The following is a 27963-nucleotide window of genomic DNA, read 5'->3' as shown; positions in this document are numbered from 1 at the left end:
TTAGGTTCCACAGGTAAAAGATAAGGACCAATAACTGGATAGGGGTGGCATGAAAAATACAATATTTGTTTTATTTACAACATTACCACAGTCTTAAGCGAAAAACATGTCATATGATACAAAAACAATCACATCATAAAATCTTGACATCTTACTGAATAGCGACCGGCTCCTCAGTTATTCCAATCATGACTCTACCTACGTCCCTACAGCAAAACAAGGATCTACATTGTCTTCCTTCTTTTTGTAGAAAGTCTGTCAGGCTGCAATTCTTCACAAGATTGTGCACTTTTGTCATCGTATGAAAATCTTCTTTTAAGTTGTCTTCCTTCCTTGTCCACCTTCTGTGTTATCTTCAACAGCGTCTTGCTATCTGAAGATCTCGTAGGACAATGCTTCTTAGGTAACACTGTGGACTCTTCTGAATTGCTATTATGCTTTCTCTTCTGTGACATTCTGATAGAAGATTCCGTCTTTAATGCACAATCTGATGTAGACGCCGATACAACCGGACCATGTGATGCTGGCTTAACCCCACCTGGAGGAGCAGGACTGTCACGCAACTTCCTTCGCTTCTTCTTTGGCACCTGGGGTATCTGGTGACAAGGAAACAAATGTCACTTCTTGCAATAGTTTTATCAAAACCTTTATCCTTTCAAAGAAGGAAATGGAAGCAAAACGGACAAACAAACAGAACACGTTTGTCAATTAAACTGTTTTCATTCCCTGATTACACGTATTTCATGAGCCTCTTCTACCCTGCTTAAGAGATCTAGCTGATTATTTAATCCATAAACACTAACTCATGTACTATAATATATAGTCCATGAAAGACGCTGCACACATCATGGGCATTCAAATACTTTAGTTATGGGTTAATTTCCCATCAATGCATTGATGTATGTTCACATTTTCTGTGAAGTTTTTTACCCATGTACATAGAAATTTCTGGCAGGTTAATATCCCCTAATAATAGTTTCTATAGTCAGAAAGAATATACGATACATTGCTAATCAGTTCCATCTTTTGTTTAGTGGCACAAATTTGAAATATATGAACTATCATATACTCATGAAATTTTGCCGGCGATCCAGAATACTGTTAGTTGTATTTGAAAAAATTCCATAGCAGATCATTACATGTAATGTGTTTCTGGAACTGTAAGATGCGTGCATAATTTTCCACGAAAAAAGTCTTTTGCTTTGGAAAATACATTATGCACTGGATTTAACCGCTACGCAATATTTCTGTTTTAAGTTGCTTATTTTAATTACATGTTTCAAATTATTACTGCGACATGCTGTGTTTTTATTGTCGTAAAGATGGCAGACTCCTCACAGAAATGTAGAGGCTAACAGGTCAACTGTCCAATCAAAATCATATACAAGTAAATATAAAGCAGTGGTGCAGACAGAGAAAATAAACTTTTGGGGATCTGAGATCAGCCTGTCCCAGCGTCGCTTTGCCCACCAGTCCTACATTAGCTGCCTCGGGTGTAACCATGAGTCGCCAGAGTAAGAAGATGGTGGTACCTAATTTATGGCATGAACCAAAATGCTACACAAATCTGACAAACATACACAGATCAACACAGCTTTGCATTATATAATAATGTCAGTTCTAGGTGCGCAAACATCACTCACACCACTACAACCGTCATATTCGTAATACCTGCCATTCACGCACATAAACCTCCATCAGTATGGCAGTGGGAAAATTTCATCTTACTGCACGCACCACATCAAATACAAGTTAAGGCCTAAAACACACACAAAATCTCAAGGCCGTAGAGTTATCAGCTTCCAACGCCTTTTCCAATGGCAGAACCACAAGAAATAAACCTGTTCTTATATACCACATACTAAACTCAAAGACAAGTCGTAATTGCTCTGACCTTGAAAGTAGGGTCATGCTTCTGTGATGGAGTGACTTCTGGCTGAAGGGGAAGAGCCACGCCCGACTGGTCCCCATTGGTTTTTACATCGACCTTCTCAACCGGACGTGGCCGATTCCGCCAGACCAGCGTGAATGGTGGTCGTATGGCTTTTTTTGCTATGTCTGTCCAATTTATGTCCTGTCAGATAAAGCACAAAAATTAATGGTATGGCCCAGTAAGTCTGACAAGGCAGAAGCGATAACAACTCAGTTTAAACGACGCTTCAATTGTGGAAGAAATACAAGGATTTTGAAATTATGTATCGTGCATGGTCTGTTCTTTACGTTATGCAAAAATGCTGCATTTACTGGGAGGGAAGTTTAAGGAGAATTGATCCTACCACAAGTTTTTACGAAACTTAAGGCATGACAGGATATGACAATACATTATGCATGTCTTCCTAAAACTTAATTGTGATGCTACTACGTAATTCCTGGCAGTGTTCTGACATTTCTCAACACACAGGTTGTTCTGTTGAGGATTAAATTACACTTTTCACTTTCTGAATTTTTAAGAGAAAAAATCCAGAACAGCGTCAAAACTCTCAAAACGTGATTTTCTTAGTACATTAAACAGAAAACGCCCAGTTCAGGCCTAAAACATCAACAAACACTCTCGTATGAAAACAGATATGGGGAAGAACTCACTTTAAAGAATGGATGGTTCCTGATCTCCAGAGAACCTTCTTTCCCGCAACCCAACCGTTTCTCGGGATCTTTCTCTAACAGTCGGGTCATAAGATCTGCTACATCTGATGAAAACCGTGGAAACATTCTTGGTTCGTTATTGAGAATTGCCCTGTGAAAGAAAAGTTCATTCTTGTATTTGGGTCCTTCTAAGACAAGTCAATGAATGATGCGGACAACTGTCACAGAATTAAATTACACCCGTCACGCACGAAATCAGACGTGTGCGCGCGTGTGCATGCAATTTCATTATGTTGCAGAAGACATCTGTGTCAGAAATAACCCAGTCTCTTAAATATCATCTATAAGCAAATGTGTGTCGTTAATGAAGAATACGTACTTTCAATCCAGGTACATTGATACAATAATTTGCAATAATATTTCACATCTGTGCGTTTGACCTGTTTTATCAATTGATGCATTGTAAGCTTAACGCTGTCACCTTCAATTCAGCAGCAGTCTTCCTTCTGAGGCTAATTCTCCACATGTTACAAATGTATGTATTTAATTCATTCGCATTAAAACAGGGAGTCATGCATTAGTTACAGACTAATATGTACAGAACTTCATTCAAAGGAACATAAAGCTCACACGGAAGACAAAGTACTTACTTGTGCAGCCAAGCCTCGCACAGTATTCCAGGTCCTTTAAAGGGTGTAAACCCCACTATCATATGATACGCCAATATTCCAAAGCTCCACCAATCAACAGCCTGCAACAATCCAATTCAGTGATTACAGCAACAATCTCTCACTTCAATTTCTTCAATCACCCATAGTTATTCACAAGGGTCTCCGGTAACAGAAAATTTTAGTCATGAACAAAATGTGTTGTTCAATTCTTGTTTACAGGTTTACAGCAGGTCTTTCTAAATCAAAGTTTCGAGTAAATTCTGAGTGCGGGAAACGGCCAAGTAGGTCCGCAATAAATAGATCACATAGTTCAATTCCCAAACAACTGGGAGAGAGATTCACAATAAGAATTATATCGTTGGTAAAGGAAGCTGAGTTTGTCTCACCACCAGAAAATATTCATCGTGTTCAGCAAATGTTGGTGTAGATTCCCAGAAAATCTGATCTTCGAAGTACGAACAACAAACAGGATAATTCAAGGAGATGTGGAACTGTTCCGGCACAGAATCCAAATGCGGCAAGCAGGTGACTGCAGCACATTCTACTGAGAGGTACTGCGGAAAGTACGAACTCCATGCAGTTTTTATTTGTGGCTTCAAATCCCTCGGATTACTACACTGCGATGCCTTACGTGGATGCATACTGTTGGTTCAGTTATCAGAGAGAATTAAAACAATAAATGTCCGTTGTTAAAGTATAAGATACTTACCATGTCGTGACCTTCACGTTTGATCATTTCAGGTGCCATGTACTCTGCAGTCCCAGTGATTGAGTGTGTACGTTTTTTCTGCCGATAGAGATAACATTGTAAATAAGTGACAGAAACTTGAGACACAAAGTAACTAGTAATTCTGTCTTAGAAATAAAACTTTGAACATGGCTAATACCAAAGACCATCACTGGACACAGTCCTGAGCCAGTTTCGTTCATCCCCTAACCTCAAAACCCACTTTTCTATGATCCCTCTTAATCCTGTATTCGCACCTTCTCAATTATCTTACAAAGCGGCATTTTGAAACACGTATTCCCACCAACGTTCTGTGGCGTATCTTCTGTCCTTACATGTGAGCAATCTCATTTTTCACCTCCCTAACAATATTCAATGAGCTGAATGAACCACAGCCCCTTAAACACTGGTACAAAACAAAGTTTTAATATGTGTGGTCAATTTCAGGCAGCTAAAACCTACCCACTCTTTACAGTTGCAGGACTGTGACCTCTCTCTCACACCCTTTCTCAAAAAAAAAAAAAAAAAAAAAAAAAAACGAAAGAAAGAACTGACTGAGAGAAAGTGGGCGACACAGCTCCTAAATCTCCACGCTACATATTCCTCAAGGTAAAAGTACCAACTGAAAAAGAGGATATTAAACTTACCTCTTCATGTGGTTCGAACTGCTTACATGACCCATAGTCTGCAAGTGCAATATGGGCATCAGAATCAAGCAAGATGTTATTTGGCTTTATATCACGATGCACGATTCCCATCTGAAAGAAACAAAATAAATTCCTTGCACTGTGGTCATGAAAGATGAGACATGTTTGTTGTTTCTCCATCTTCCTGTGGCACTGAGATACACATCCACTAATTTGCTTTTCTGCTTCATATTGCTATAAGCTGTCCTACGAATGCTATTGATTACATTAATTAGAATTTTAACCATTAAGCAGGCAACTATGACAAATCAAAAATTGTATTTAAGGAACACAATCATCTCAGTTCACTTCCTGTTAGCTGCCATTTCCAGTGTGATGCAGAAATGGAAGCTCTCATACAACTTAAAGCTGGACACCACCCACAAGAGACTTATTCCACCTGTTTGCTCTGCTTTGGTGTTGTTTATTCCCCATAATTTTAATCTTGCAACATGTTTTTGTTTTGACAATGGACTCCCTAACATCCATCCCCAGACGGATACTCACTGGTGGTACTAATATTTTGAATGCCAATGGCATCAGTAGTATGCGGTTAGTTCAAGAGAATTCCTTTCACATTCAGTATCTATTATAAAAATTTGTGATTCCTCGTTGTCGTCAAAAAATGACATCATCAACAATGTCAACTTATGTTTGTTTATACTCGGCATTGTTGTGGAACACAACAATGCCGAGAAAACAAATAATGCTTCACTACCAAGCCAGTCGCATTATCACTGCTCTACAAGCAGCACGTCTCATTCTTGAATATTGACTGACAGTTGGCCTAAAACATCAGGAAAGTGAAAGAAGACGTTATCAACTATTTGCAGTATCAACTCTAAAAACTCCAACAAGGTAAACTGATACTCATTCGATATATTACGATTAAGAAAGTATTATGAAAACTGACTTTTGATCGATATTAAGACGAAGATTTGCTAGGGTGGGGCTGGACGTAAAAAGTTGACTGAACAAGAACTGTTAGCCTCTAAACAGCGACGTAAAGAACTACAACATCAGACCTATTTCAGAAATAAAGAAGAGCGAAAGAAGACTTACATTGATAAACGAGACCATATTAAGAACACGTGTAGAAAACTTATTCAACAAAACAGAAGAGCAAAAAACAAACAAACGAAGATTTGCAACGGTGGGGTTGGACGTAGAAAGTTGACTGATCAAGAACAGTTGGCCTCTGATCAGCGACGTAAAGAACTAAAACATCAGACCTACTTAACAAATAAAGAAAAGCGAAGGGGGAATTACTTGCAAGGTTGGGGTTGGACGTAGATAGTTGACTAACGAAGAACAGTTGGCCTCTGAACAGCGACGTAAAGAAGTAAAATATCAGATTACAGGAAGCGCTCCGAAAGGATTAGTCGTCGTTGTCGTCAAAAAATGACGTCATCAACACTATCACCTTATATTTGTTTATACACGGAATTGTTGTGTTCCACAACAATGCCGAGAAAACAACAATGCAGAGTAAAGAAATAACGCTTAGTACCAAGCCAGTCGCATTATCACTGCTCTATATCGTCTCCGAACAGCGACATTAGACTATTTAAGCAATGAAGAAAAGTGAAAGAAGACGTTACCCAAGGTAATCTGATAATAATAATAATATTCATCCAAGTCATACTGCTCTTCAAGGGTTAAAACACTTGAATAAGACACTAAATTAACACCCCGAATGGGGTTAGTTTAGTGTCTTACTCAAGATTTTAAAACGCAACCAACCCCCCGAATGGGGAGTTAGTCAAGTGTTTTAAACCCCCATTCGGGGGTGAGGGTTAGTTTAGTTTCTTACTCAATGGTTAAAACACTTGAATGAGACATAAACTAACCCTTCCGAAGGGGGGTTAGTTTAGTGTCTTACTCAAGAATTTAAAATGCAACCAACCCCCCAGAGGGAGGTTCGTCAAGTATTTTAACTACCATTCGGGGGGCGGGGTTAGTTTAGTTTCTTACTCAAGTAATAAAACACTTGAATGAAACACTTAACTAACCCCCCGAAGGGCAGTTAGTTTAGCATGTTACTTAAGATTTCAAAACGCAACCAACCCCCTATTGTTTTAACCGTCAATTCGAGGCGGTTAGTTTAGTTTCTTACACAAGGTTGGTTGCGTTTCACAAACTTGACCAACCCCCCCGTAGGAGCTCAGAAAGGAGCGCCCTGCTCTAGTTAAATATAATAGCTGTATACTGTAAATAATTAGCCAAGTTACGAAGGAAAGTAGCGATAGGAATAGCGAAACAGATTGACAAGATTCCAAATCTGTACGCTATGAAATGGCAATGTCGGTAAACATTATGATGATGATGATGATGATGATGTACTTGGCAGAGGGAACGTGCGGCTAAAAGTGGGTTCTATAGCCTGGTATTCTCAACAAGCACAAAGCCTCAATTTCATTAGTGTTGAGAGAAAGAAGGAGAAAATCGCACATGGATACATTCACAGCATCTGGTTGCTCCAAAACCCAAGCCCCACAAGGGACCCCTAGACCCCTAAGTCCAAAAGCAAACATTTAGAAATATTTCTACAAGTAGTGAAGAAATAAAGTACTGAAAAAACTGACAAATTCCGTAGCCGCAGAGTTAATCAAGAAAAGAACTTTTTCCTTTTATACTCCTTTATCATGCGATTTATCCGAGGGGTTCACTCTGACAGTGCTTACCTCATGCAGCGTCTCGATGGCCAGAAGAACTTCCGCAAGGTAAAATCGAGCGCTTCTCTCTGAAAGCTTCTTTTCCTTTGTTATGATATTCAACATATCAAAGCATTCCAAGTAATCTGCAACAATAACATGACTTTGTTAATGCTATTACAGGACACTGAATACTAGCGTTATACATTCAATTACACAACAATGCTGTTGCAAAGAAAAGCTCTGCGGAGGACTGCAAACTGACAGATAGATTAGCAGGAGGCAACAGACTCTTCCCCCAGCCAGGAAGGTCCTTGCACGTGGAGTTTAAAGCTACAACAAACGTACGTATTGCGTACTCACCCATCACCAAGTTCACATGATTTTCCGACCAGAACGCGTAATGAAGTCCGACCAAAAATGTGACACCAAGCACTTTTTGTCCTACTTGAATCTCCGTCATAACACTCTGTTCAGTCTCCTTGTAATCGTCATCGGACGTATCAATTCGTTTCATAGCATATAATTTGCGATCATCACATCCACCCCTCTTACGGACAAGGAACACTTTCCCATATGCTGCAACAGAAACACAGTTATGTATCATCTTGGTATCTGTTCAACAACAGATTGGAAGAAGCTTTTGAAGAAGGCCAGGGCCCACACAGGGCTGTAGAGCCAATGATGATGATAGGGCTCTTATATTTGTAAACTCTTGCTTCATAAAGGAGTGAGCTGTACACATACTTTCTGTGTAAGATATGAAAGTAAAGCAGTCCCACTATACGCCATGTAGGCGCTTGTGGGGGAGAGGAGGTATTAGGTCCTATTCTTTCTTGACCTTGACACTAGATGGGGGTGAGTGGTCAGCATCATGCCCCAAAAACTGTTTACCCCTGGGAAAGGACCCCGGTACCCATTAGATAGGACGGTCTGGATGCAGAGGTTAGAGGAAAGATCCTCTGCCCCCATCGGGGATCAAACCCCTCTTCCCATAATTAACAACTTGGTTTCAACTCTGTCATTTGGAAATTTCTCCACAAATCGTTTTTTGCAGGGCTTCGATGGGTATTGTTCAACTACAAAAGAATTGTGTTCGGCAGAGTGACGTCGACACCATTTGTACCTACAATAATTCAGAGGCTGATAAAGTAAACATTTGTACATAACATCTTTGACTCATAGACATCAATGGGTATCATTGGATAAATTAGTATAAAGTTATCACCAGGGCCGTGGAGTGGGAGTCGGTAGAAATGTACTGACTCTGACATCGACATAAAATCTTAAGAACACTTTCTCTACCGTGCGAGCCACATGGTGTGGGAATAATGCCTTGTAACTTTGGCTCCTGTACCTTAAGAACACAAACCATCTACAAATCAATTGATTTCTGCAATAAACATTAGACATATAGTTAAATATAGGCTATAAGTCTAAAAAGTAGCCTGATGATTAACGTGGTGGTGATGAAATATCTTATGGTACCATTTACCATTTTAGTAGGTTTACCTGACGGAGTCAGTCTGCTTAAGAACTGTGTTAGTGACTATGTAATTAAATAAATGCATCCATGACAACAGTAAAGAGCATCAGTGTGGTTCATGCATTTCTTTCATAAGGGTTCATAGAGTCAGGTCCACGTTTCATTAGCAGAGAAATGCGTAGATAAATAGCTAATTATTAAAAGGAAGTTCTACTTACCACCTTTTCCTAGAGATCCTCCCATCTTGAAGTCTTTTAGGGTGACACTTTTCTGAATTTCTTCTTCGTCTGTAACAAAATATCATATGTACAGGCATTGCATAAAGCACCATTATTTTACACACATTATTAAAATAATGTTACTTTATTTGAAGACCGGAGACAACACCCTCATTAGATTGGGAATATATACAAAGCATGTTCAATCACAATACAAATTTCCAAGCAGAACCTGTTCTTTGTATTTATAATGTGTAACTCAGGTTTAACAAAACTTTTATAAATGACCACAACAGTTCCCAGAATATTGCAGTATTATGCCAGGTAACTATCCATCCGGTCTTCACACAGCTGTGTGTACAATCTACTCTCTCAATTCATAAGTTGAGTTTCATTATTACTGACGTGATGTCAATGAATTCATTGTTTTCTAATTGACTATTTAATATTATTTCGTTATTTTGCACGTTCCAAGACTGATAATTTTCATAGTATAAACTATCAAGAATCTAGACACTACACTCCACGTTTTCTTAAAACTCGAGCACTGACACGAAATTAAAGCCACCTTAAACAAAAAACATATAAGGCATTTGGGAATAAAACAAATACACTACCACCATTAGAGGTACTTCTGATATTATACACTTTCTCGATGAGTATGTCATTTTATCTTTAAACTTTCCTCTTCTGCTCTGTTAGTTTTAAACTTGAATATGGACATAACCAAGCAACGAATGGGACCTGTTGCCTTTACAATTCCTCAATCAGGTGATTGTTAGTAATTCAAACAATATCCGGAATAAAATTTGTTTATAAATTCTAGTTAATAACGAAGAAAGAAACTGTTGTGCTTATAGCAACAAAGAAAGTCATATTATAAAACTTGTAACTGCGACATAATGGCATACCTGTTAAACGCCATATTCAACACCACAGCCAACTTCGTAGAACAGAATACTTCATAACATTAATATAATTTTGTTATATTACACTCTACAGACCCTGATAATTTTTGATGGCAAAGAAGACGAGAAGTGACACAGTTCGTAATAACTTGAATACCGACACGAAATTATAATCCTTAAAGCACAATCAGAAATAAAATAAAAGGATCCCCGTAACTTAAGCTACTTCCCATGTTGCCTGTACTACTTACTCTGTTTTGACGTGGAAGCCATTCTGTATTTTGATCGTACTTCTCTCTGCTTCTAGAACTTCTCGATCAACAGACACTTCTGCAGCAACGAACAGGTTACTAATGCGTTTGCAATATACCAATCGAATGGGTTTTATAGTAATCCAACAATGTGTAAATATGGTCCGACAACAATGGTCAGCTTTTATACGAACTCCTGCGTGCATTGTTGTTACCTAAGAAACTGATTGTTGCGTCATCCGTTTACTCGGCATTGTTGTGTTTCATAACTGCCGTCAACAATCTGCTTTTGTTATTGCGGAAAAAGCTGAGCTGTGAATCGCTTGTAGAAGAAGTGCGCCGTAGACTAGATAATTTTATGCTGTTAAAAAGTTTTAGAATATCACAAGTACTTATCTTATATAAGAGTTATTAAGAAATCTGTTGCATCATACTATGTAGAGATGGATGACATCGAAGCTAAAATAGTCCGTAATGCTGAATATATGAGACACTACAGAAAACGTAAAAAAATATAAGTATTAAATAATGAACCTGAACGTTTATCCCCAAATATACAGTGATGGATTGGGCGAGGTGGCCCAGTAGCATGGCCACCGAGGTCATCGGACCTGACTCCATTGGACTTTTATCTGTGGGGTCACTCAAAGTCCGTCGTTTATGCAACACCCATAAACAATGACGAGGACCTATGGGAACATGTACAGATGATTCGAGGAAACCCTGGTGTGTACGAACGAATTCATCAGTTTTGTGTACATCGTGCTCGTGCATGTGTTGAGAATGGAGGAACAACCTTTGAGCATCTGTTATAAAGAAACACCCCTGTCCTTATACTTGGCAATAAAGGCATATATTGAATTAACAGATTTTCTGAAAGAATTGTAATCTGGTTCAGAAATTGCTTGGGAGAAGGAAAACAAACATGAAATGGTCATTAAGCAGAGTGCACATTAGTAGTACAATCTCATCAGTGCCATCTTTAGGACAGGGCAAGTAGACAGCAATCCTGGTACAGAATAAAGATAATGGAAATGTTTGGTTAGGTTCCACAGGTAAAAGGAAAGGACCAATAACTGGATAGGGGTGGCATGAAAAATACAATATTTGTTTTATTTATAACATTACCACAGTCTTAAGCGATAAACATGTCATATGATACAAAAACAATCACATCATAAAATCACATTCGGCGTTACCTTGACATCTCTTGGTGCTGGGACAGAACAGACTTGACGTTAGACAGTACGTCCAGTAAATGGCTCACTACGGCCAACGGCGTATCCTCGTCGGTCTGTCTCAGAGTCATACTGTATAGGTCCTTGTACACTTGCGCAGGATTCGATGACCTGCGATTAGGAACAACGGTTTCGTTATATTCGGACATAAGACGCCCAAGATAAGGTCAAAGGGCAGGTAGATGTGGACATGATGACGAACGTACTTACGTCACTTGATTTGTTGTATACTTACTCCTTCTCCTTCTTGCTGCTTCCACTTTTGGAAAGGCAGAGTTTCGTCAGGCTGCGGAGGACAAACTGCAGTCTCTGCTCCAGTAGTTGCACCAGGGAATTCGCCTCCTCCTGCTCGGCTAATTCTTCTTCGCTCTCATTTCTGCCCTTGAGCACGTCACTGCCGCTACTCAGTCGTGCCTCTCTGACGTCACAGCCTGAGTTTGCGATACGTTCCTTCAAAGTAACATCAGTTTCTGGAGGATTCATCATATCATAATTAAAATTATGCACCACGTCTTTCTCTGCGACCACGTCAGAGACACCGCATTTCATTGCTGTAACGGTTTGATCTGCTAAACCTTCAGCACAAGTATTGACCTCAGTCACATTGCTCAAAGGTGTTTTGTACAAAATATGTTCTCCTTCAGCCTGACTTTCAGTATTACTTTGAACTCGTTCGTCTTGTGCCTGCTCAAATTTTCTCAAACTTGGACAAACCCGGATTACTCGCTCTCGTTCCAACATCAACTTTAGTATGGGCTGACATTGGCGAATGAGTTCCAGGGCCATCTCCAAGGACTTTAACTTGCCACCGTGACTAGAAGCATCTGAAAATTACAAACTAATCAGCACCAACAAGAATTAACTCTGCTAACAGAACGCAAAAGTTTCAACAGACAAACGAATCCGACTGTCGTATCAGTAACACTCTCAGACCTGCAATCTGGGGTTATCTGGTTTGAATATCAGATGGGCTAAAGTCATTCATTCTCTCCAGGGAACTCCTGGAATAGCGCTTTCACATACATTCCAACAGCCCCCTTCAAAATCTTTACCCGCTTACATTCACTACCATTTTTCCATCTCAACTGATATGACTTTAATGCACTACCCCAGAATTTGTACGCAAGGACCAAGGAAAACCACAAACATCTTTCAGGACAGAGAACCTCTCAAATATGAATCAGGAGTGCTAACCACTATACCACAATAATGAATACTTCCATGATAATTCAAAATATCTACAGTCGAAAAGTCGCAAATATTTTGTATGAAGTTACAAAATGAAAAAAATGAGATATCAAGTTTATGAATGGTGCTCATAATTTCTTAATATGTGAATTATTAGTGGCTATGGATACAATTTAGCGGTAAAAAAAATGTAATTATGGTATACTTTTCAAGGGACTCGAGCGGTAATCAACATACTTTGCGCCTGGAATTCGTTGAGTGCTACACGCTCCAACTGAATTCGCAAGAAATCCAATGGATGCTCCAGCTGTAACATCAGGTGACTCGATTTCTCATAGTGCAGACGCGACAACAACAACACGTTTTTGCGGCGAGCATCATCTGCTGTCAGGGTCCTGAAACAAACGGAGTATTTTGGAAAAATACATTTCTATGGGCCCTTAGCATCTGGCATCATTACTGAAAAAAAGTATTCTTTTCTGACTCAAATTTGGTGTTAATGCAACAAGATACAAAACCTGTGTTCTGATGGGAGTACATATATTTTTCTGAAACTGTCTTTACTACACACACAAATCATTTCTTTTTTTGCAAAGGTAATCAATCAAATTATAGAAGCACACTGCACCGTAAGAAATGAATCACCACGTCAAAGATGATCCCAAACAAAAGTTTCAGATGTCAATGAGATCTGTATTTTATGTTCAAACCCTGATGATGGAGGGTGCAAGACCTCTGCAACGTCAATAAACTTCTACCAGACAACGTGGCGTTTCAACCCACATGACAGCCATCTTCAAAACATCTGTTGGTTGCACTGACAGCTTTCTGCGCTACTTCCCCTGTATTCTCTTACTTACCTATAGGACTTGTGGTACAGAGATGCGAGTCGGTGATGGATGGTGGCAGCACGGAACTGATAAACAGGCTGACGCGGGCCTGGCGTGTCAAGGTCGCAATATTTCAATGCTCTCATGAGATACTCCACCACTTCCCTCTCTGCCTCTTCCAGGCTCTGAACAAACGCGACAGAAATACAGAAACCGTGTGAGATTTCAGGTTCTCACGTGTCTTCTGGAAAATTGCTCTATGTAGTCTGGTAGAAAATTAGCAACATTTTCAGAGAACCTCTAAAATGTCAAGTCAGTTTCTAACATCTCACATCTCACAAGTCATCTTTAAGAAAATCTTGTTTCCGTGGAAAAGGACAAAAAAAAAACTACATAACAAACAAACATGCTGGTTTCCTCTTGTAACTTAACATGTGGTATCTCATGTTAACACATTCATAACAATATCGCCTCAAGGCACCGCGCAGATAAAGTACGGTATATCTGATTGGAGGGGCGTAGCAGGACATAGAAAAAAACCCCGAGATTAGACGACCTAGTCGGAATACGCACGAACCGTCACGCCTCTAGGTGAACGGAAATCAGTGAGCAAAGGCAGAATTTAATGGTCACGGCTGAGTTCTCTTTGATGACATCATCATTCACCCTGCCCACCCTGATCTCAGATAACGCTGGCATGACCGGTGCCACTCGCAAATGTCGAAAGTCACGTACTGAAGAAACAAAGAGCCTCCCACTACTACTTATACAATTAACTTGAGAGAATTCAAAAGCTGAAATTCTGTGGACAATTACAGAGTGAACACATCAGAATTGTTACGCTCTGCAAGTATTTCCCAGCTTTTCAGTATATATAATAGGCCAATTAAGATCAATGCTCTGGAGAACGACGAAGACAAGTCCAAATTGCACAGCTAATTCAGTCTGGCATTTCCTTTGTAGATACCCTTACAATTTTCCACTGTCACCTTATTGTTCTGAGCTGGAAAGTCCTGCAGTAGGGTAGCCATTGTGAACAACGTCGTGGAGAGTTCCCATATCACGGTGTCCCAGACCGTTGGGTTGTTTTTCCAACTACCTAAAACTTGTACTGCCTTTTGATAACTGCTCAAAGCCTGGAACACGGAAAGACTTTGTTGACACAAACCTGAACAAAATCACAAATTATACATATGTATATCTTTAAACAATAAAAGAACATCGGCCAGAATAGTACCGAGGGAAGTAATGTTTACTTGCTGTAAGTAATAATGAATTACATATTTCGCCAATAACAAATTTTATACAACTCTTGTCCAGGAAGTTCTGATAATGAGTTTACTGTTAACTGCTGTTGTATATTTCAATTTACAAAATTCTGTCTTCAAAATATTGTTCTCGGACAACTACATACTATTACCACTAGACATACACTTCTTGGAAGTACCACGCTGGCACGCCCTTTGGAGCAGCAGTCAATACATCCCTCACCTCATCTGCACGACACAAACGTTGCCCATTCAACTGAGACTTCACGACTCCAAAAAGGTTAAATCTAGAGGCAAGAGATGCGACAAGTACGGAGGACGGGGCAGGACCATCGCCTTGGCAAATGCAGCACACCACACGTTTTCCAAAGATAATGTTTCATAAAACCATTACTACTTTTGAATTTTTTTTGGCTATGACTGCTACAGCATGTCCATTATCGGAACTTTCTGAACAAAAATCATTTTAACTCAAAAGTCAAGAAAGTTGAAGAAGAAAAAAATGAGATGGCACTCAGACTATTCAAGCGGACTAATTTGTTGCTTGGTGAAGTTGAATTTTATCCTGGTTAGGGTATCTCTGAATGGCACATTTCGATATGAATTATTCTCCCACAGTGCAACCGCCACATTCCTGGAAAGCATTTCGTACATGCTTGACAGAAACAGAAGAAAACCATGACGTATCTCATTCACCTTATTGTAGAAATGACGCTCTTGTCCTGCCAACTCCGAGTGTCGATCACTCGAATCTGGCGAGTAAAAATGCGCGCGCATTCTCATGAGGCGGCCAGTGTTGGAGTGAAGCAATGCAAGGTTGGCTTCATCACGCACGGCATCAAACGCTTTCACACCTGACTCCAGATGGTACAGGGACTGAGAAAACAGTTTCTGGAACACGCTCTCATGGCATTTCTCCTGCTGTTGTTTCATCTCTTCCTGGTACCGTGCTGCAGGAACATGAAAATCGGATGCCACGTTTTCAGGCTTTGGTCACGACAGAAAGGTACAATCAAATGGAGCGGACATATTTCCAAAATATGTTCGTTGCGATTTTCCACCAGCTACAGTTGCATTCTTCTATGGTAAATTTAGTTTAATGTTCATTCCTGACCATAATTCACAACAATATTTGCAGGTACAGTATTTTAGTCCCCATTATTAAGAAACAAAGTTCTTGGATCAACCTATGAACCTCCGTCTGTAATTAACAAATTTCATCATCTATCCGGATAATGGCCGGGTTACGCAGACAGACACAGAGCAGTTATGCGAGCATGAATGTGTTAGCTATCCACTAATACAATTATCTTCACCACATCATCAAAAGATGCTAATTGGTTCATACATAATCTGATGATGCTACATCAACTCCAGACACTACTTAGCATTATATAAGTTCTACATAAAGACTGGAACTAAATTTATCCTGAATAAAAGTCACACAAATTAATTAATTCGGTGGGTGTGTTCTATACCAATAAATTATCATGGTACCATCAAAAACACGAATGCAGATACTAAGATTCAAAGCAGATTCTACATAAAAAATGTTTTTGAGAACGACATTACCTGCAGCTAGGTTCATGAACAGAACCCCTAGCTCATTATGAATATTGCCAAGCCTGCGCTGAAGATTGTTCTTCTGCTGGTCATGGGGCTCCAAGGCCAACGCTTTCTGATAACAGCAGCAGCTTGTCTGTAGCATCTGCTCGATGCTATCGATAGTCTTGGGGATTACATCCAGCACTGCAAATATCAGAAAGAATAATCACCACTACAAATACTGATCGCACAAATGCCATGCTGCAAACTCTCGGTCGGTAAGCCAGAAAGAAGAAGGGTAGAAGCATTTGAAATGTGGCGCTATAGGAGGATGTTGAAAATTAAGTGGACTGATAAAGTACGAAATGAGCTGGTCTCAGACAGGATAGGCGAAGGAAGAAGTCTATGGAAAAATCTTACGAGAAGAAGAGATAGGATGGTGGGATACATCTGAGGCTGATTTTTGAGGATGTGGGCTGCAAAAAATATGTGGAAATGAAGAGATTGGTGCAAGATAGGCGAAAATGGAGGACAGCATCAAACCAGTCGAAAGACTGATGACAAACAAACAACCTATTTTAACGTCAGAATGTGCTACGCTAACAACAAAACAGCTGATCTAAAGGACAAGAATCAAAACCTAGACTACAAGACGAAAAGCAGGGGGTTCCAAACATTCAACCGCATATGTTCAGTGACAACTACCAGAACCTTGCAGCATCCACTTCATACTCACAATCATCAGCTCTGCTCTCGAGGGATATTCCAAGTACGGCCATATCTTTGTCAATTTCCACCACGATATCACGGTCTAAACTGGTGCATTGAGCGTAATCCTCACGATGAGTATCCACCTGTGCCCAGCCCTGCACGATCATAAAGCAGCAGTCCCCCGCACGGCCCAGGAGGTAGCTCCGCAATCCCGAACTAGACGAAGAGCTTGCGAGCGCCGACAGTACAGGAAGCACATGAAGTACGTGCACGATGTACTTCAGGGATCTACCTGAAACACCATCATCCTATACAGAGTAGTGTGAAGAAACTAAATACATGGTACAGGAGGGTCTTGCTTCGGCAGACAAGTGAAGTTACGACAATGTAATCACAAACAGACACACTTGTACCCTGTCCTTTGTAAGACCAATCCACTTCACATCTTTACAAACAATTCCTCTACAATCACGTTTAACATTATCCTCCTGTATATGCCTAGGTTCCAGACTGGTCACTGTCCTGATGTTTCACTTGAGGTTTCCCAAGAAAGTTTTCTGTGCACTTCTAGGTTCCCTGTGCATGTTACATATTCTGGAACTCTCTTCCTAATTCTCTTATAACTAACTAACCAACACATAAAGTAGAGTCCTTCTTGAAGAGCTAACACTACGCTCAGTTAGTCAAGAAATTTCCTGGCATTTATGGAACCAAGATTAAAAAACATGAAAGCAGATTACGTAATACAGACAGGAACTTTCTATTAAGCATTAAAAAACGAACTCAACAGAATAAAATCTGAAACAATTAATACCATAATTCTCAGCAATGTAATCACTTTCTGCCAGAGTGACATAGACGAGGCACGCCTTTTCGTAGAGCAGCGTCTTGAGGTGGATGTTCCACGACATCTTGTCTGAATTTTCCGGCTGTTGCCACGTGGGCATTGTCTCCGTCCTGGACTTGCACAGCAGCGCCTTTGGAGAACTACCTTCACCCTTCGTGCCAGCATTCTCACCCTTTGTCTTACTGCCGGCAGGCATCGGAACATTTCTCTCTTTCTTCTTCTTCTTGACTGTTCCCGTCGAAACTGGTCCAGATATTTCAGGCTGTTTCCCATTTTCTTTCTGAGGCGAAAGAGGCGAGTAAGGCATCGGGATGGCTTGGAAAGGTCTTGCCATCTTCGGAATCTCTTGCTGTTGTGAATGCTGTGCATTCCCTTTCATGTGTTTCTGAAACATTTGCGTATATGACATAATAAGTTGAGTTACATCAGTAACTCATATTTATGATTTATCTGTTGTTATGTAACAATACTGTCAGTTGAAGATGGCTGTCTTCTGGGTTGTTGCGCCATGTAGTGTGGTAGAAGTTTAAGTAAACTTTTACCACACTACACCGCTGTGAAAACATCAAATCTTACAATACTGTCAGTTGCTCGGGCGACATACCTTCTATACTTCACTGATCATGATATTCATTTCCTGCAGACACAAATCTATTGTTTTAATGACTCCAATATGTAGCAATAAATTATTTTCCTTCTATTTCTTTAAAACATAATCTACGTCTTCCCAAGGCTCTTCCACTTAATGTGTGCTGCCAATGTGACAAACAACTTTTACAATAAAAGCTGTGAGTCATAATGAGAACTACATTCCAGTTTCTGTACGATGATTTTCAAAAGTATGATTTGAGTTTCACGTAAAATAGGGGTTACACAATATTTATTCAAACCATAATTAAATACATCTGATAGCTTTTAGCATAAACGCAGTACCAAATCTCATCGAAATCTGTCGAGTAGTTTCAGCCACAGACACAAAATCCATATCACACCTGCATTTTGTACAAAGAACCCAGCACGACCATTCGACACACCTGAAACTGTGAGTTCTCCTGGACCCCTTCCTGCCGTCTGATATCGTCCTGGTCACTGGTGTCAAAGTACTGAAGACACTGCAGTCCCAATGCAACATGCTGGAGCGCCATCTTGCAGCGCTCCTCCACTCCACCACAAACGGGAGGAGGAGAACTGAACTTTGATTCGTCGTTGGCTGCACTCTGACAGCCCGTATCTGGGGTCGAGACACACAATGCCTTCACAGGGACACTGCTGCTACTGTTCAGTGAACCTACATTACAATCAGATTCAGTTGTTTAACAATGCTGTTTCAACTACACTGGTTATGTAATATCAAATGAGCCATGAAGATGAATATAAATGGGCTGTAATTCCAGGATTTGCCTGAAAAGACTGACGGAAAATATAAAAATTCTCGCTGCAATCTCTTCCTGGAAATTTAAGATGAGGATAGATAGATCCATTTGTTTCATGTACCATGTGCAAATAACACACAAGGAAGTGATACCTGCTTCTTTGAAAAACATCTCTGTCGTAAGGACAGTCGGTGTCTTACGGCTTCTAGACCACCAGGTCTCAGGAAATTTCTTCTCATGGCAAATATGACCACAACCAATTCATTATGGCTGCATCAAGAAAAGTAAAATAAAATGAAATTCTAAGCATGTATGTACAGATCTGTAAGGTAATCTTTAAGAAAAACAAATTTTCTAACATCCATTACAACAGGGTCTGAATGATAAGTAAAACAGAAGTTTTAACATCACTGATATTAATCGATATGTGAAAAATAAGTCACGAAATACAATTACAGGCTATAGATTCATACCTTCATAAGAGACATGCCATATAGTGTGGCGACAGCTGGAAGTTAGATTCCTTACTGTTACTTCAAATTAAAATTGGAAATCAAACATTTTCTGTTTGCAAGTAAAGTCACCATTTTCAATAAGTTTGAATATACACTGACATGCTTGCTTGCAAATTTTCTTTTGAAGGGTAATTTATATATTAAACAAAAATTATCAATATTACTCCCCTTTTATTTTAGCTATCAAAAATTTCTGATGGCCGCGCTTAAAGAACGACAGTTCTAGAAAGACTGGAACGTGTTACAAATGTTTCAACGATTCAGTACCTTCAAATAAATTATCATCCTCACTACTCTTTCCTTCATCCTCCATTCCATTTTGGTCGCAGTTTCCACAGTCCTCATCATTCAGTGGTCCATCCAGTCCAGGTGATGCAGGATCTGTATCAGCAGGTACATACAGATCTGACATCATGTAGTGTGCTGAAGTTACTATCTGAAGAAAGAATTCTGCCATTACAGATGTGGCAGTATGCACACGTCTAAATAATACGACGTCGCTTTGGTATTTAAACAGGATTCATAATTTTTACGCGTTTACGCATTGTAAACTAATGTCCTGGTATTTCAACACTATAGATTAAACACTGCTAATTTATACTGAATGCACTCATGTGCAAACTCAATCTCACAAATACAATGTTATTACTGACAGTGTATAAAATTTTATAATTTATTTTGAACAAACAAAATGTTCTATTAAATTTACATCAGTAATGACCAAAACAGTAAATGAAAAATATTATTTTTACTAAATTGGCAAGTTGGCCGCGGAAGGAGGTTCTGACAGGAAAATAACAATTCCTGCACGATAGACTGGTTGTAGAAGCCGCAATCCCTGGCTCCCTAAATCCACAGATCTAATGCCCACAAACTTGTTAAATACAATTATCTATGTTTCCCCACTCTTACCCTGTGAACTTAATAACCTATGCACTGAATCTGTGATATAATTGCAAGAACTGAACACAAGATCTTAAAAAAAATGCTTCAATATGTTTCCTGACCAAAATTCTGTATGGATGTTACTTTTAAAACAATGAAACTAAGCAAAAACAGGACAACTGACGTTACCTGAGGGTACTTCTCCTTCACAAGCAGAGTCAGACAATTTTTAAGTAACATACGAATGGTTCCTTGCTGCCTCCGTCCATCTGACGAATGCTTCATATTTCTTGCTACCCTAAAACGTAAACAAGTAAAATTTTGATAAACAACTTAACAAAACCTGAAAATTTGTTTAAAAGAATCACATAAATTATGGAAAGAGAAACAAGAAAACAAAAATATGGTCCTGAAAGAATTTAAGATACAAACTATCTTTTAAACATAGACCGCTGGTTACTTAGCAACAGCACTGCAACAAACAACAGGCTGTACCTCAAACCTTCCGTATCGCCTATGCTACAGCAATCTATGATCTTAGCTCACACTCACCTATAAAGTAACATTGCCACGGGAACAGTGAATGGGTTCTGTCCCTTGTCATCCATCACGTCTGTGCACAGAGACGTCAAGTCATACAGCTTCACCACATCATCGTCTTTACCTACGACACATAAAACATTCCCAGAGTCCTCCGTCACGCAGCGTTAAGACAAACAGTTGTCATTTTCACACCAGAACACTTCCTTAAAATGGGCCACAATAATTTCCTCCTTCATCATTCCCAGCAAAACTCACCTCACTAGATATAAATAGCCTCTAAAGTTGATATAACACTATTTACAGCCTACAAACAGACACAGATGTCTTAACTGAATATTACCTGAATCAAATCTTCTCAAACTCGTTAGCTCATCATTTCCCCGCGTTACATATACCTCAGAAATGTTAAACAAAATTTCAAATAAACCTGGATCCAAACAGCAATGCCATTTTGGTATGCCAGTAGACTATTTAATGACACTGTAACAACTACAGAGATTAAGGAAATGTTATTCATTACATCAAGACATTCTGCTATCTTTTCAAAGTAAAGATTAAGAACAGTAAGAAAACACAGAGAGGACAATGTGCTTTTTCAGACAAGACTCAAACATGTTACCAAAGAAAAGCCAGGCATGTTAAAGCTAAGCTAACCTAAACGATACGTCTAAGGGCTGTGGAAGTGACGACTGACATTTATACTTGTATAGTACACGACTGTAATCTTGAGACTCGCATGGAATGCAGGAAGTCCGAAGCGTTAAAGGATGACGCTATCTTTCCTCCTTCCTCCTTCACCCCACAAGTACGTACTCACCTTTAAATAACCAGTATGTGTGCCCAGCCTTGGTGGCATTAGACTTGAGGAAAGACAGAATATTTTGGGCAACATCTCTGATAACTTTTGGTGAAAACTTTGAGTTCTCCATGTGTGGCAGGTCTTCCGTCTTTATGAGCTCATACTTCTGCACTAATCCATCCAGATGGTAGCACATGACCAGCTCCGGTACATTGCACATCAAGTTATCAAGCCAATAATCAATCCCCGTCAGAACGTTGATTGGCTTCGACATATCCCTACATAAAGACAGTAACCTTCTTGAAAGCTGACAATAATTCAGCTACTCAAAATATAGTTCCGTATATTTAAATCCTTAAGTTTTTAGATCAGCCACAGACTAACTAACTAACTAGATGGCTTACCGAACCCGAAGGTTCATCACCGAACTAACCAAAGCCCTCCACCGGACCTTGTCCAGGGCCCACAAAATCAAGTCTCCTTCAACTCTGATAGATCCCGCCTCATATTATCCTCCCATCTACGTCTAGGTCTCCCCAGCGGTCTCTTCCCCTCAGGCTTCCCAACCAATACCCGGAGCACACCTCTTGTCCCATCCATGCGCGCTACATGCCCAGCCCATCTCATTCTTCTCGACTTAATCACCCTGACAATACTGGGGGAGGAGTACAGATTTTTAGGCTCGTCATTATGCAATTTTCTCCATGCCCCATCGTCTTCTCTCTTAGGCCCAAATATCCTCCTCAACACCCTGTTCTCTAACACCTGCAAACTGTGTGAGTGAGAGACCATGTTTTGCACCCATACAAGACAACAGGCAAGATTATTGTTTTGTACACTTTAGTTTTCAGGTTTAGGCCTCAGACAGACAATAAATTTATAAATGAATATCAGTGCCAAGGCATTGTAACAAATAACCCACTAAACACAGAAGTAAAACAATGCACTGGTTTATTTATTAAGATCTAACGCGGATTAGTTATCTGGTGCAGACAGTGGTGTCGGACCGCCAAGCACCGAAGAACTTGAATTTAACTGAAACGTACCTAAGCCTGAGGCTGATGCATGGGTGAGTTGTGCCCCCAAATATGGGCATATCTGTACCGATAAGCATCTGGATATCCTCAAATGTCCACACAACATTGCGCGCAAACTTGTGGTTACATGTTGGGTCAGGTAGATTCTCCTCTGGCCTTGGCTCTGGCAAAGGTGGCCAAGACTTGAAACACAAAACAAAATAGTCAAGAAATTACATTTGTTAACGCAGAGAAATGCGGATCACAATGGGAGTTGTAAGAATTGAGGTTTTCACAGCGGTGAGTATGAAGATTTCTGTCTTCTGGGTTGTTGCGCCTTGTAGTCTGGTCGATGTTAACCAACGTTTCAGAGGTCATACTGCCTCCGTCATCAGGGCCCTGATGACGGAGGCAGTATGACCTCTGAAACGTTGGTAAACATCGACCAGACTACACGGCGCAACAACCCAGAAGACAGAAATCTTCACAATGGGAGTTGACAAGCTCAGCGACAGAAATCTTCTGACATCTGTCAACATTTATTTACGGTTAAGTAAATAAGTCTGTAAAACGCCAGTGAATTTCTACCAGACTACATGGCACAACATCCCAGACGACAGTCGGCTTCAAAGACTCACCGTCGCCACGGGCATCGACAGAGGAGCGTCAATGTCCTCCATGTTATTTTCCTGCATCTCGCTTTCCTCATTTTTTGGTTCAGATACAGCGAGACTATGGTACAGGAACTTTGACATCAAACTCTTCTGTTGCAGAGCACAACGGCTATTATTCTTGTGGAACAACCGCTTCTCCTGTTAACAGATACGTTCGGCCTTGGATCTTTAACGTGTCCGTAATGATGGTGATTGCTTCGGGAACTCAGATACTCAAATTTCCTGCTATTTATGGGACCTGACAATTCATCACCATGCTCACAACAGTCTATAACTATATGATACATTTTAATATTATCCTCCCACATGCATGTGGCTGATATACAGTGGTTAAGAATGTGACTCGATGCTTTCTGACCTGCATACATTGTACAGCGACAAATATGAGGATTACTTTGAAGGATAAACTACAGACGTCAAAGGAAACAGTCACACCTACTGTATGGGATTATTCCAACACTTACTGACAGGAATGGGGGTGTGAGGTGGGGGATGGGGAACTAAAATCAACCTCCGAAGCCAAGATCCAAATTTCTGACTTACCACAATTACAGCAAAAATCCTGACCACTCATGCACGCAGTAGATAAGCCATAATATACGATAATAACCTTTAGAAAGATTTCAATTAATTTTTAAACATTAGGAGTTCGTCGACAGAGTAATATGAGTAAGTATTTAAGTATCATTTTCATGCTACTTTAAATTGCAAGATTTTATTCTGGAGACTTTTGATGTATTACCTTGTCATTCAATGATTTCAGTACGTGATCGAAAAAGAATTTCTTCAGCCACTCCCACTCTGTTTCTGCAGTCCGTAGCAGGTGTTTATGTATATCAAACTCATCAATAAGCAGAGTGTTCTCAATCCGATGTACCATCATGCTTACCTGCAAAAAGCACCAATAAAATTAAAAAATATATAATCTCAATCCCAGCACCTCTCACATATATCTTACTGAAACACCAAATGAGGCAATAATAAATTTATTGCAACATTCAGTTTCAAATAAGAAATGATTCTCAAAAACCAAATCCCACCCCAATTTAATACTACTAACAAATGTTGCAGTTTTAATGATCTGCAGGAGGCCGTGTTTGAATTTCAACCCAGAAACCAAATACCATGAGAATTTTCAAGGCACTGCTCAGTCTCTCCAAGCAAATGCTGTGACAATGCTTTAAAGTAGGCCATTATTACTTTATTCCACATCTTTTCCAATTCATCATTTTTAATCAATGCAGGTATTTGGAAAAGCATAATTAAATAAACCTAGACACTATTACAGGAAACTAACCGGCCCTTTACTGTACGGGATCTTCAACAGTTTCTTTATATTCTCTGCGTCCGAAACAACATCCACTTCACCCACACAATCCGGAAACATGTGAGCCATCCGGAAACTGAAATGTTCACGTGACATAAGAAACACGTTTGTACATGGAAACCTGATTCAAAAGTTTTGGCACAACTAATGAAACACAGATTAAACTTTATCAATAAAAAATATAAATTGTTAGCCCCAGTTCATACGAACAACAACTATTTATGATCACCTTAATATTTATACAATCTAATGGTTTAATGTTACGCATAATTTCCACAAGTACAGAATCCTACCACATTACACTTGTCGGATAAAGCCATCAAGTTTGTAATTGTTAAATAACAAAAATGTTACACTGTAGGTACATTTATTGTCTATCTCCGCATAAAATGTTGTGTTCTTTGAACATGTGGTACATTCATTACCACCACAAAACAGATAATTGAACACTGAGTTTGATATCACGTTGTTTATGAACTACGCAAACATAACCTCAACAAAAGCTATATATGTTTTATAATATATTACCACACGAAATTTCAGAAACCTGCATTAAGTAGAAAAAATGTAATTTCCAACTCATAAGTCTCCATAGTCCTATGATGGTATAACTGATGGCAGAAAATTTAAAAATACAGAGGTGACACATCTGATTTATTAAAAATGCAAATATTTCAATCATAAAAATTGCATTATTTTACACTGAATAATGTTAACCTTTCATTCATTTCAAAAATTTGCTTTGGTGACCATGTTAAAAATATAATGTCAATTTTTCTTAAATGTCATGACCAAGTTTCATTAAAATCAGCCTCAATTAAAAAAATTAATTAGAAAAACATTCATCTCAACATTCATGGCTGAATTATTCCTTGGAACTTGAACTTTGAATATCAATGCTGAATTTCATAACCTGTTGTTAAAAGAAGACTCCATTTAAACTTCCCAATTTTATTCTACGAACACACACAAAAACAGAACTGATATCCTCTTCACTATGATACGTACCTTGAAAACCCTGAAGAATGGGGTGATACATATTGAAGGCCATATGATTCAGCAGAACTGCTTAGCCAATTGGAAGGTGGCAAATTCAAGTCTGTATTACACTGTAGGAGGGCAAAGTTCGCGTAGGATTGTACAGATGAATATTTAACAACTGCAGTTGATTTAACATGCTTACGAGGGGAATCTGGAGATGGAGCCAGCCTCCAATTCTCCATTCCTCTAGCATCATCTTGTACGTCTGCCGAATACTAGACAAACACAATAAAACATTCACAGAATGTACAGCTGTAAATATATTTGTCAACATTAATAATTAACAATTCCAGCCATAACCTCCAAGGGAGTTGTAATTTTTATAATTTAAAATACAGTGTTACTGTGATAAGCCAGTTTCACCTTAATCTATCTCAAAATAAAAGTTTCATGTGACCAGTATCTGGTATTATATACTCTATAAAAACAACAAATCATACACAGGTTTCAGAATTTTTATATCATTTAATAAACTGGATAGATGGCCAAAATTTTGCTCCACCAATCAGTACCTTCATATCCAACTCACCACCTATTGCTTGCCTGAAATAAGGCTTCAAAACATACCCAAACACCAAGCATTTACCCTGAAGATCACAACTACAATGTTGGACAATTTTCAAAATTTGAGTCGGTCCATCCTCAAGAGCCGAAGTTACAAATATTAATTCAGTTGAAAGCCTTCTGCTACATGACACAAGTTGATTGTGAAGAAAATTTTTCATTACTAAAACAATAAACCTTGCACCTTGCATTAAAAATTAATTTCCCCCTCCCCCAAACTTGCAACTTCCTAACATTGCAAATGATGAGCACCATTCACCAAAACTGGCAAGGAACACTTCAATAAAATTGTTTGCAAATGTGTATACAAACTGGAAATTTGTTTTAATCTGTTAATAGTGCGAATGGGGGGGGGGTGACCAATAAATACTCTGCTGATTGGTGGGGGGGGAGGTACTTAATATGCCGACAGCCACGGGTGCGGTGTGCGAGGATTGACAAAATTTAGTAAAACTTTCACACCATACTCGTTCTTCTGTCCGCTTTAAAAAAATCCCCTGCCTGACACATTGAACAGGAATGAGTGTTCAAGCATAGATCTCGAAGACCGTATATATCACATACGCACAAGTTACTTATGTCAGTACCAGGCCACATACCTCTCTTTCACACGGCTGTGTTTGATTACCTTCCATCGATATTCCTCTTTATAACACTTAATTCAAATTTCACAAAGATCCACAGTCTTCTCTGCAATAAATTACAGGTTAGGCAACAAACAAATTTCTTTGTACCAAGGTCAATTTTCACAGCATCGTGAAATTATGAAACTTGTTAGCACGCAGGTCCGTTCACATTTGATTTGTTTAGCTCTCGATTCTCCAAACATTGACTGTATAACAGAAAAAAAGTCTAACAAACTTTTTATTCCATAATTCCTACTATTTTTTATGTTGTGACACATCAATAAATTCATGCCTACTATTTGACTACCATATTAGACACCATGAAGCAACACAACTGCCGCCTTTCGGCGAATTACAAAGTCGAATTCATAATCCGGCTAGGACGGCTCGATTGAAATAGCAGTGTACTCACATTCTACATCAAGGCCATAAATTTGAAAATCCACTGATTCCAAAACAAAAAAATTCCCCAGCTGTTATAATACACGTTAGAAATAGCGGGTATGATTTCTTGTGTAATTACTTTTGCGGTAATACTGTAGTTGACTAAATTACTGTCATAACTATGTAATTTATATTTGTATCAGGAATAAGCATTGTATTTGTGCTATGATTTGTTCCGCATCTTAATATCCTGTTCCTGTACCAGTGAACATGTTGAATTGGTTGTGACATTGTGTAATTTTGTAAGTGATTACCAGTGTTTTGGACAAATGTATCCTTTCCATTTCAGCACTGAAATGAAGACAGAAGCAACATTTTCCTCTGAAAAATTGGTTTTATTTATTT

The 27963-nt window shown here is 39.2% G+C and overlaps 2 protein-coding genes and 2 long non-coding RNA genes across 7 annotated transcripts; 2 read left to right on the top strand and 2 right to left on the bottom strand.

The window, feature by feature from the left end:
- Window positions 1-45: 45 nt before the first annotated feature.
- LOC147875117 (ribosomal protein S6 kinase alpha-5-like) lies at window positions 46-10747 on the bottom strand. Of its 2 annotated transcripts, none has more exons than XM_087354126.1 (10): window positions 10185-10747; window positions 9026-9094; window positions 7685-7900; window positions 7352-7467; window positions 4629-4739; window positions 3964-4041; window positions 3234-3334; window positions 2584-2734; window positions 1895-2074; window positions 46-596 (listed from the first exon to the last, which is right to left on the bottom strand). In XM_087354126.1, the coding sequence occupies exons 1-10, from the start codon at window positions 10204-10206 to the stop codon at window positions 225-227; spliced, it is 1416 nt and encodes a 471-aa protein (XP_087210252.1). In that variant the 5' UTR covers window positions 10207-10747; the 3' UTR covers window positions 46-224. The 2 variants fall into 2 exon arrangements, with proteins under 2 accessions (XP_087210252.1, XP_087210256.1); XM_087354130.1 differs by lacking the exon at window positions 10185-10747 and adding an exon at window positions 9937-9969.
- LOC147875118 (uncharacterized) lies at window positions 5178-9032 on the top strand. Its single transcript, XR_015536628.1, has 3 exons — window positions 5178-5525; window positions 7505-7665; window positions 8379-9032. It is a non-coding gene; the product is annotated as an uncharacterized LOC147875118 (long non-coding RNA).
- Window positions 10185-13375, top strand: LOC147875116 (uncharacterized). Of its 2 annotated transcripts, XR_015536622.1 has the most exons (3): window positions 10185-10279; window positions 10745-10910; window positions 12824-13375. It is a non-coding gene; the product is annotated as an uncharacterized LOC147875116 (long non-coding RNA). The 2 variants fall into 2 exon arrangements; XR_015536621.1 differs by lacking the exon at window positions 12824-13375 and having other exon boundaries at window positions 10745-11053.
- LOC110839999 (erythroid differentiation-related factor 1) lies at window positions 11272-27499 on the bottom strand. 2 transcript variants are annotated; one of them, XM_087353910.1, is made up of 20 exons: window positions 27148-27499; window positions 25952-26199; window positions 24914-25019; window positions 24359-24505; window positions 23581-23754; window positions 22973-23145; window positions 21945-22204; window positions 21137-21248; window positions 20774-20882; window positions 19967-20135; window positions 18846-19099; window positions 17779-18196; window positions 16990-17256; window positions 16281-16457; window positions 15405-15658; window positions 14430-14576; window positions 13471-13625; window positions 12848-13005; window positions 11658-12246; window positions 11272-11533 (listed from the first exon to the last, which is right to left on the bottom strand). In XM_087353910.1, the coding sequence occupies exons 1-20, from the start codon at window positions 27181-27183 to the stop codon at window positions 11380-11382; spliced, it is 4107 nt and encodes a 1368-aa protein (XP_087210036.1). In that variant the 5' UTR covers window positions 27184-27499; the 3' UTR covers window positions 11272-11379. The 2 variants fall into 2 exon arrangements, with proteins under 2 accessions (XP_087210036.1, XP_087210039.1); XM_087353913.1 differs by lacking the exons at window positions 24914-25019; window positions 27148-27499 and having other exon boundaries at window positions 25952-26085.
- Between the last annotated feature and the right edge of the window lie 464 nt (window positions 27500-27963).

The sequence above is a fragment of the Zootermopsis nevadensis genome, unplaced genomic scaffold, assembly GCF_977971745.1.
Source record: "Zootermopsis nevadensis isolate Lab colony 2312 unplaced genomic scaffold, Znev_1.0 Znev_ptg000002l, whole genome shotgun sequence".
NCBI lineage: Eukaryota > Metazoa > Arthropoda > Insecta > Blattodea > Termopsidae > Zootermopsis > Zootermopsis nevadensis.
Note: the sequence above shows the minus strand (reverse complement) of the source record. Positions and strands in the feature narration are given on the sequence as shown.

What these genes read in the sequence shown, in the direction of transcription:
- LOC147875117 (XM_087354126.1), bottom strand. Translation starts at nt 10,206, where the DNA reads ATGGCTTCCACGTCAAAACAGA. An exon ending in GGCTTCCACGTCAAAACAGA is followed by an intron (nt 9,095 to 10,184) that starts GTAAGTAGTACA and finishes ATTTTGTTACAG; the next exon opens with ACGAAGAAGAAATTCAGAAA. An exon ending in CCATCGAGACGCTGCATGAG is followed by an intron (nt 4,740 to 7,351) that starts GTAAGCACTGTC and finishes TGTTTCTTTCAG; the next exon opens with ATGGGAATCGTGCATCGTGA.
- LOC110839999 (XM_087353910.1), bottom strand. Translation starts at nt 27,183, where the DNA reads ATGGAAGGTAATCAAACACAGCCGTGTGAAAGAGAG. An exon ending in CACAGCCGTGTGAAAGAGAG is followed by an intron (nt 26,200 to 27,147) that starts GTATGTGGCCTG and finishes GTGTTTGTCTAG; the next exon opens with TATTCGGCAGACGTACAAGA. An exon ending in AGCGTCATTTCTACAATAAG is followed by an intron (nt 14,577 to 15,404) that starts GTGAATGAGATA and finishes TCCGTGTTCCAG; the next exon opens with GCTTTGAGCAGTTATCAAAA.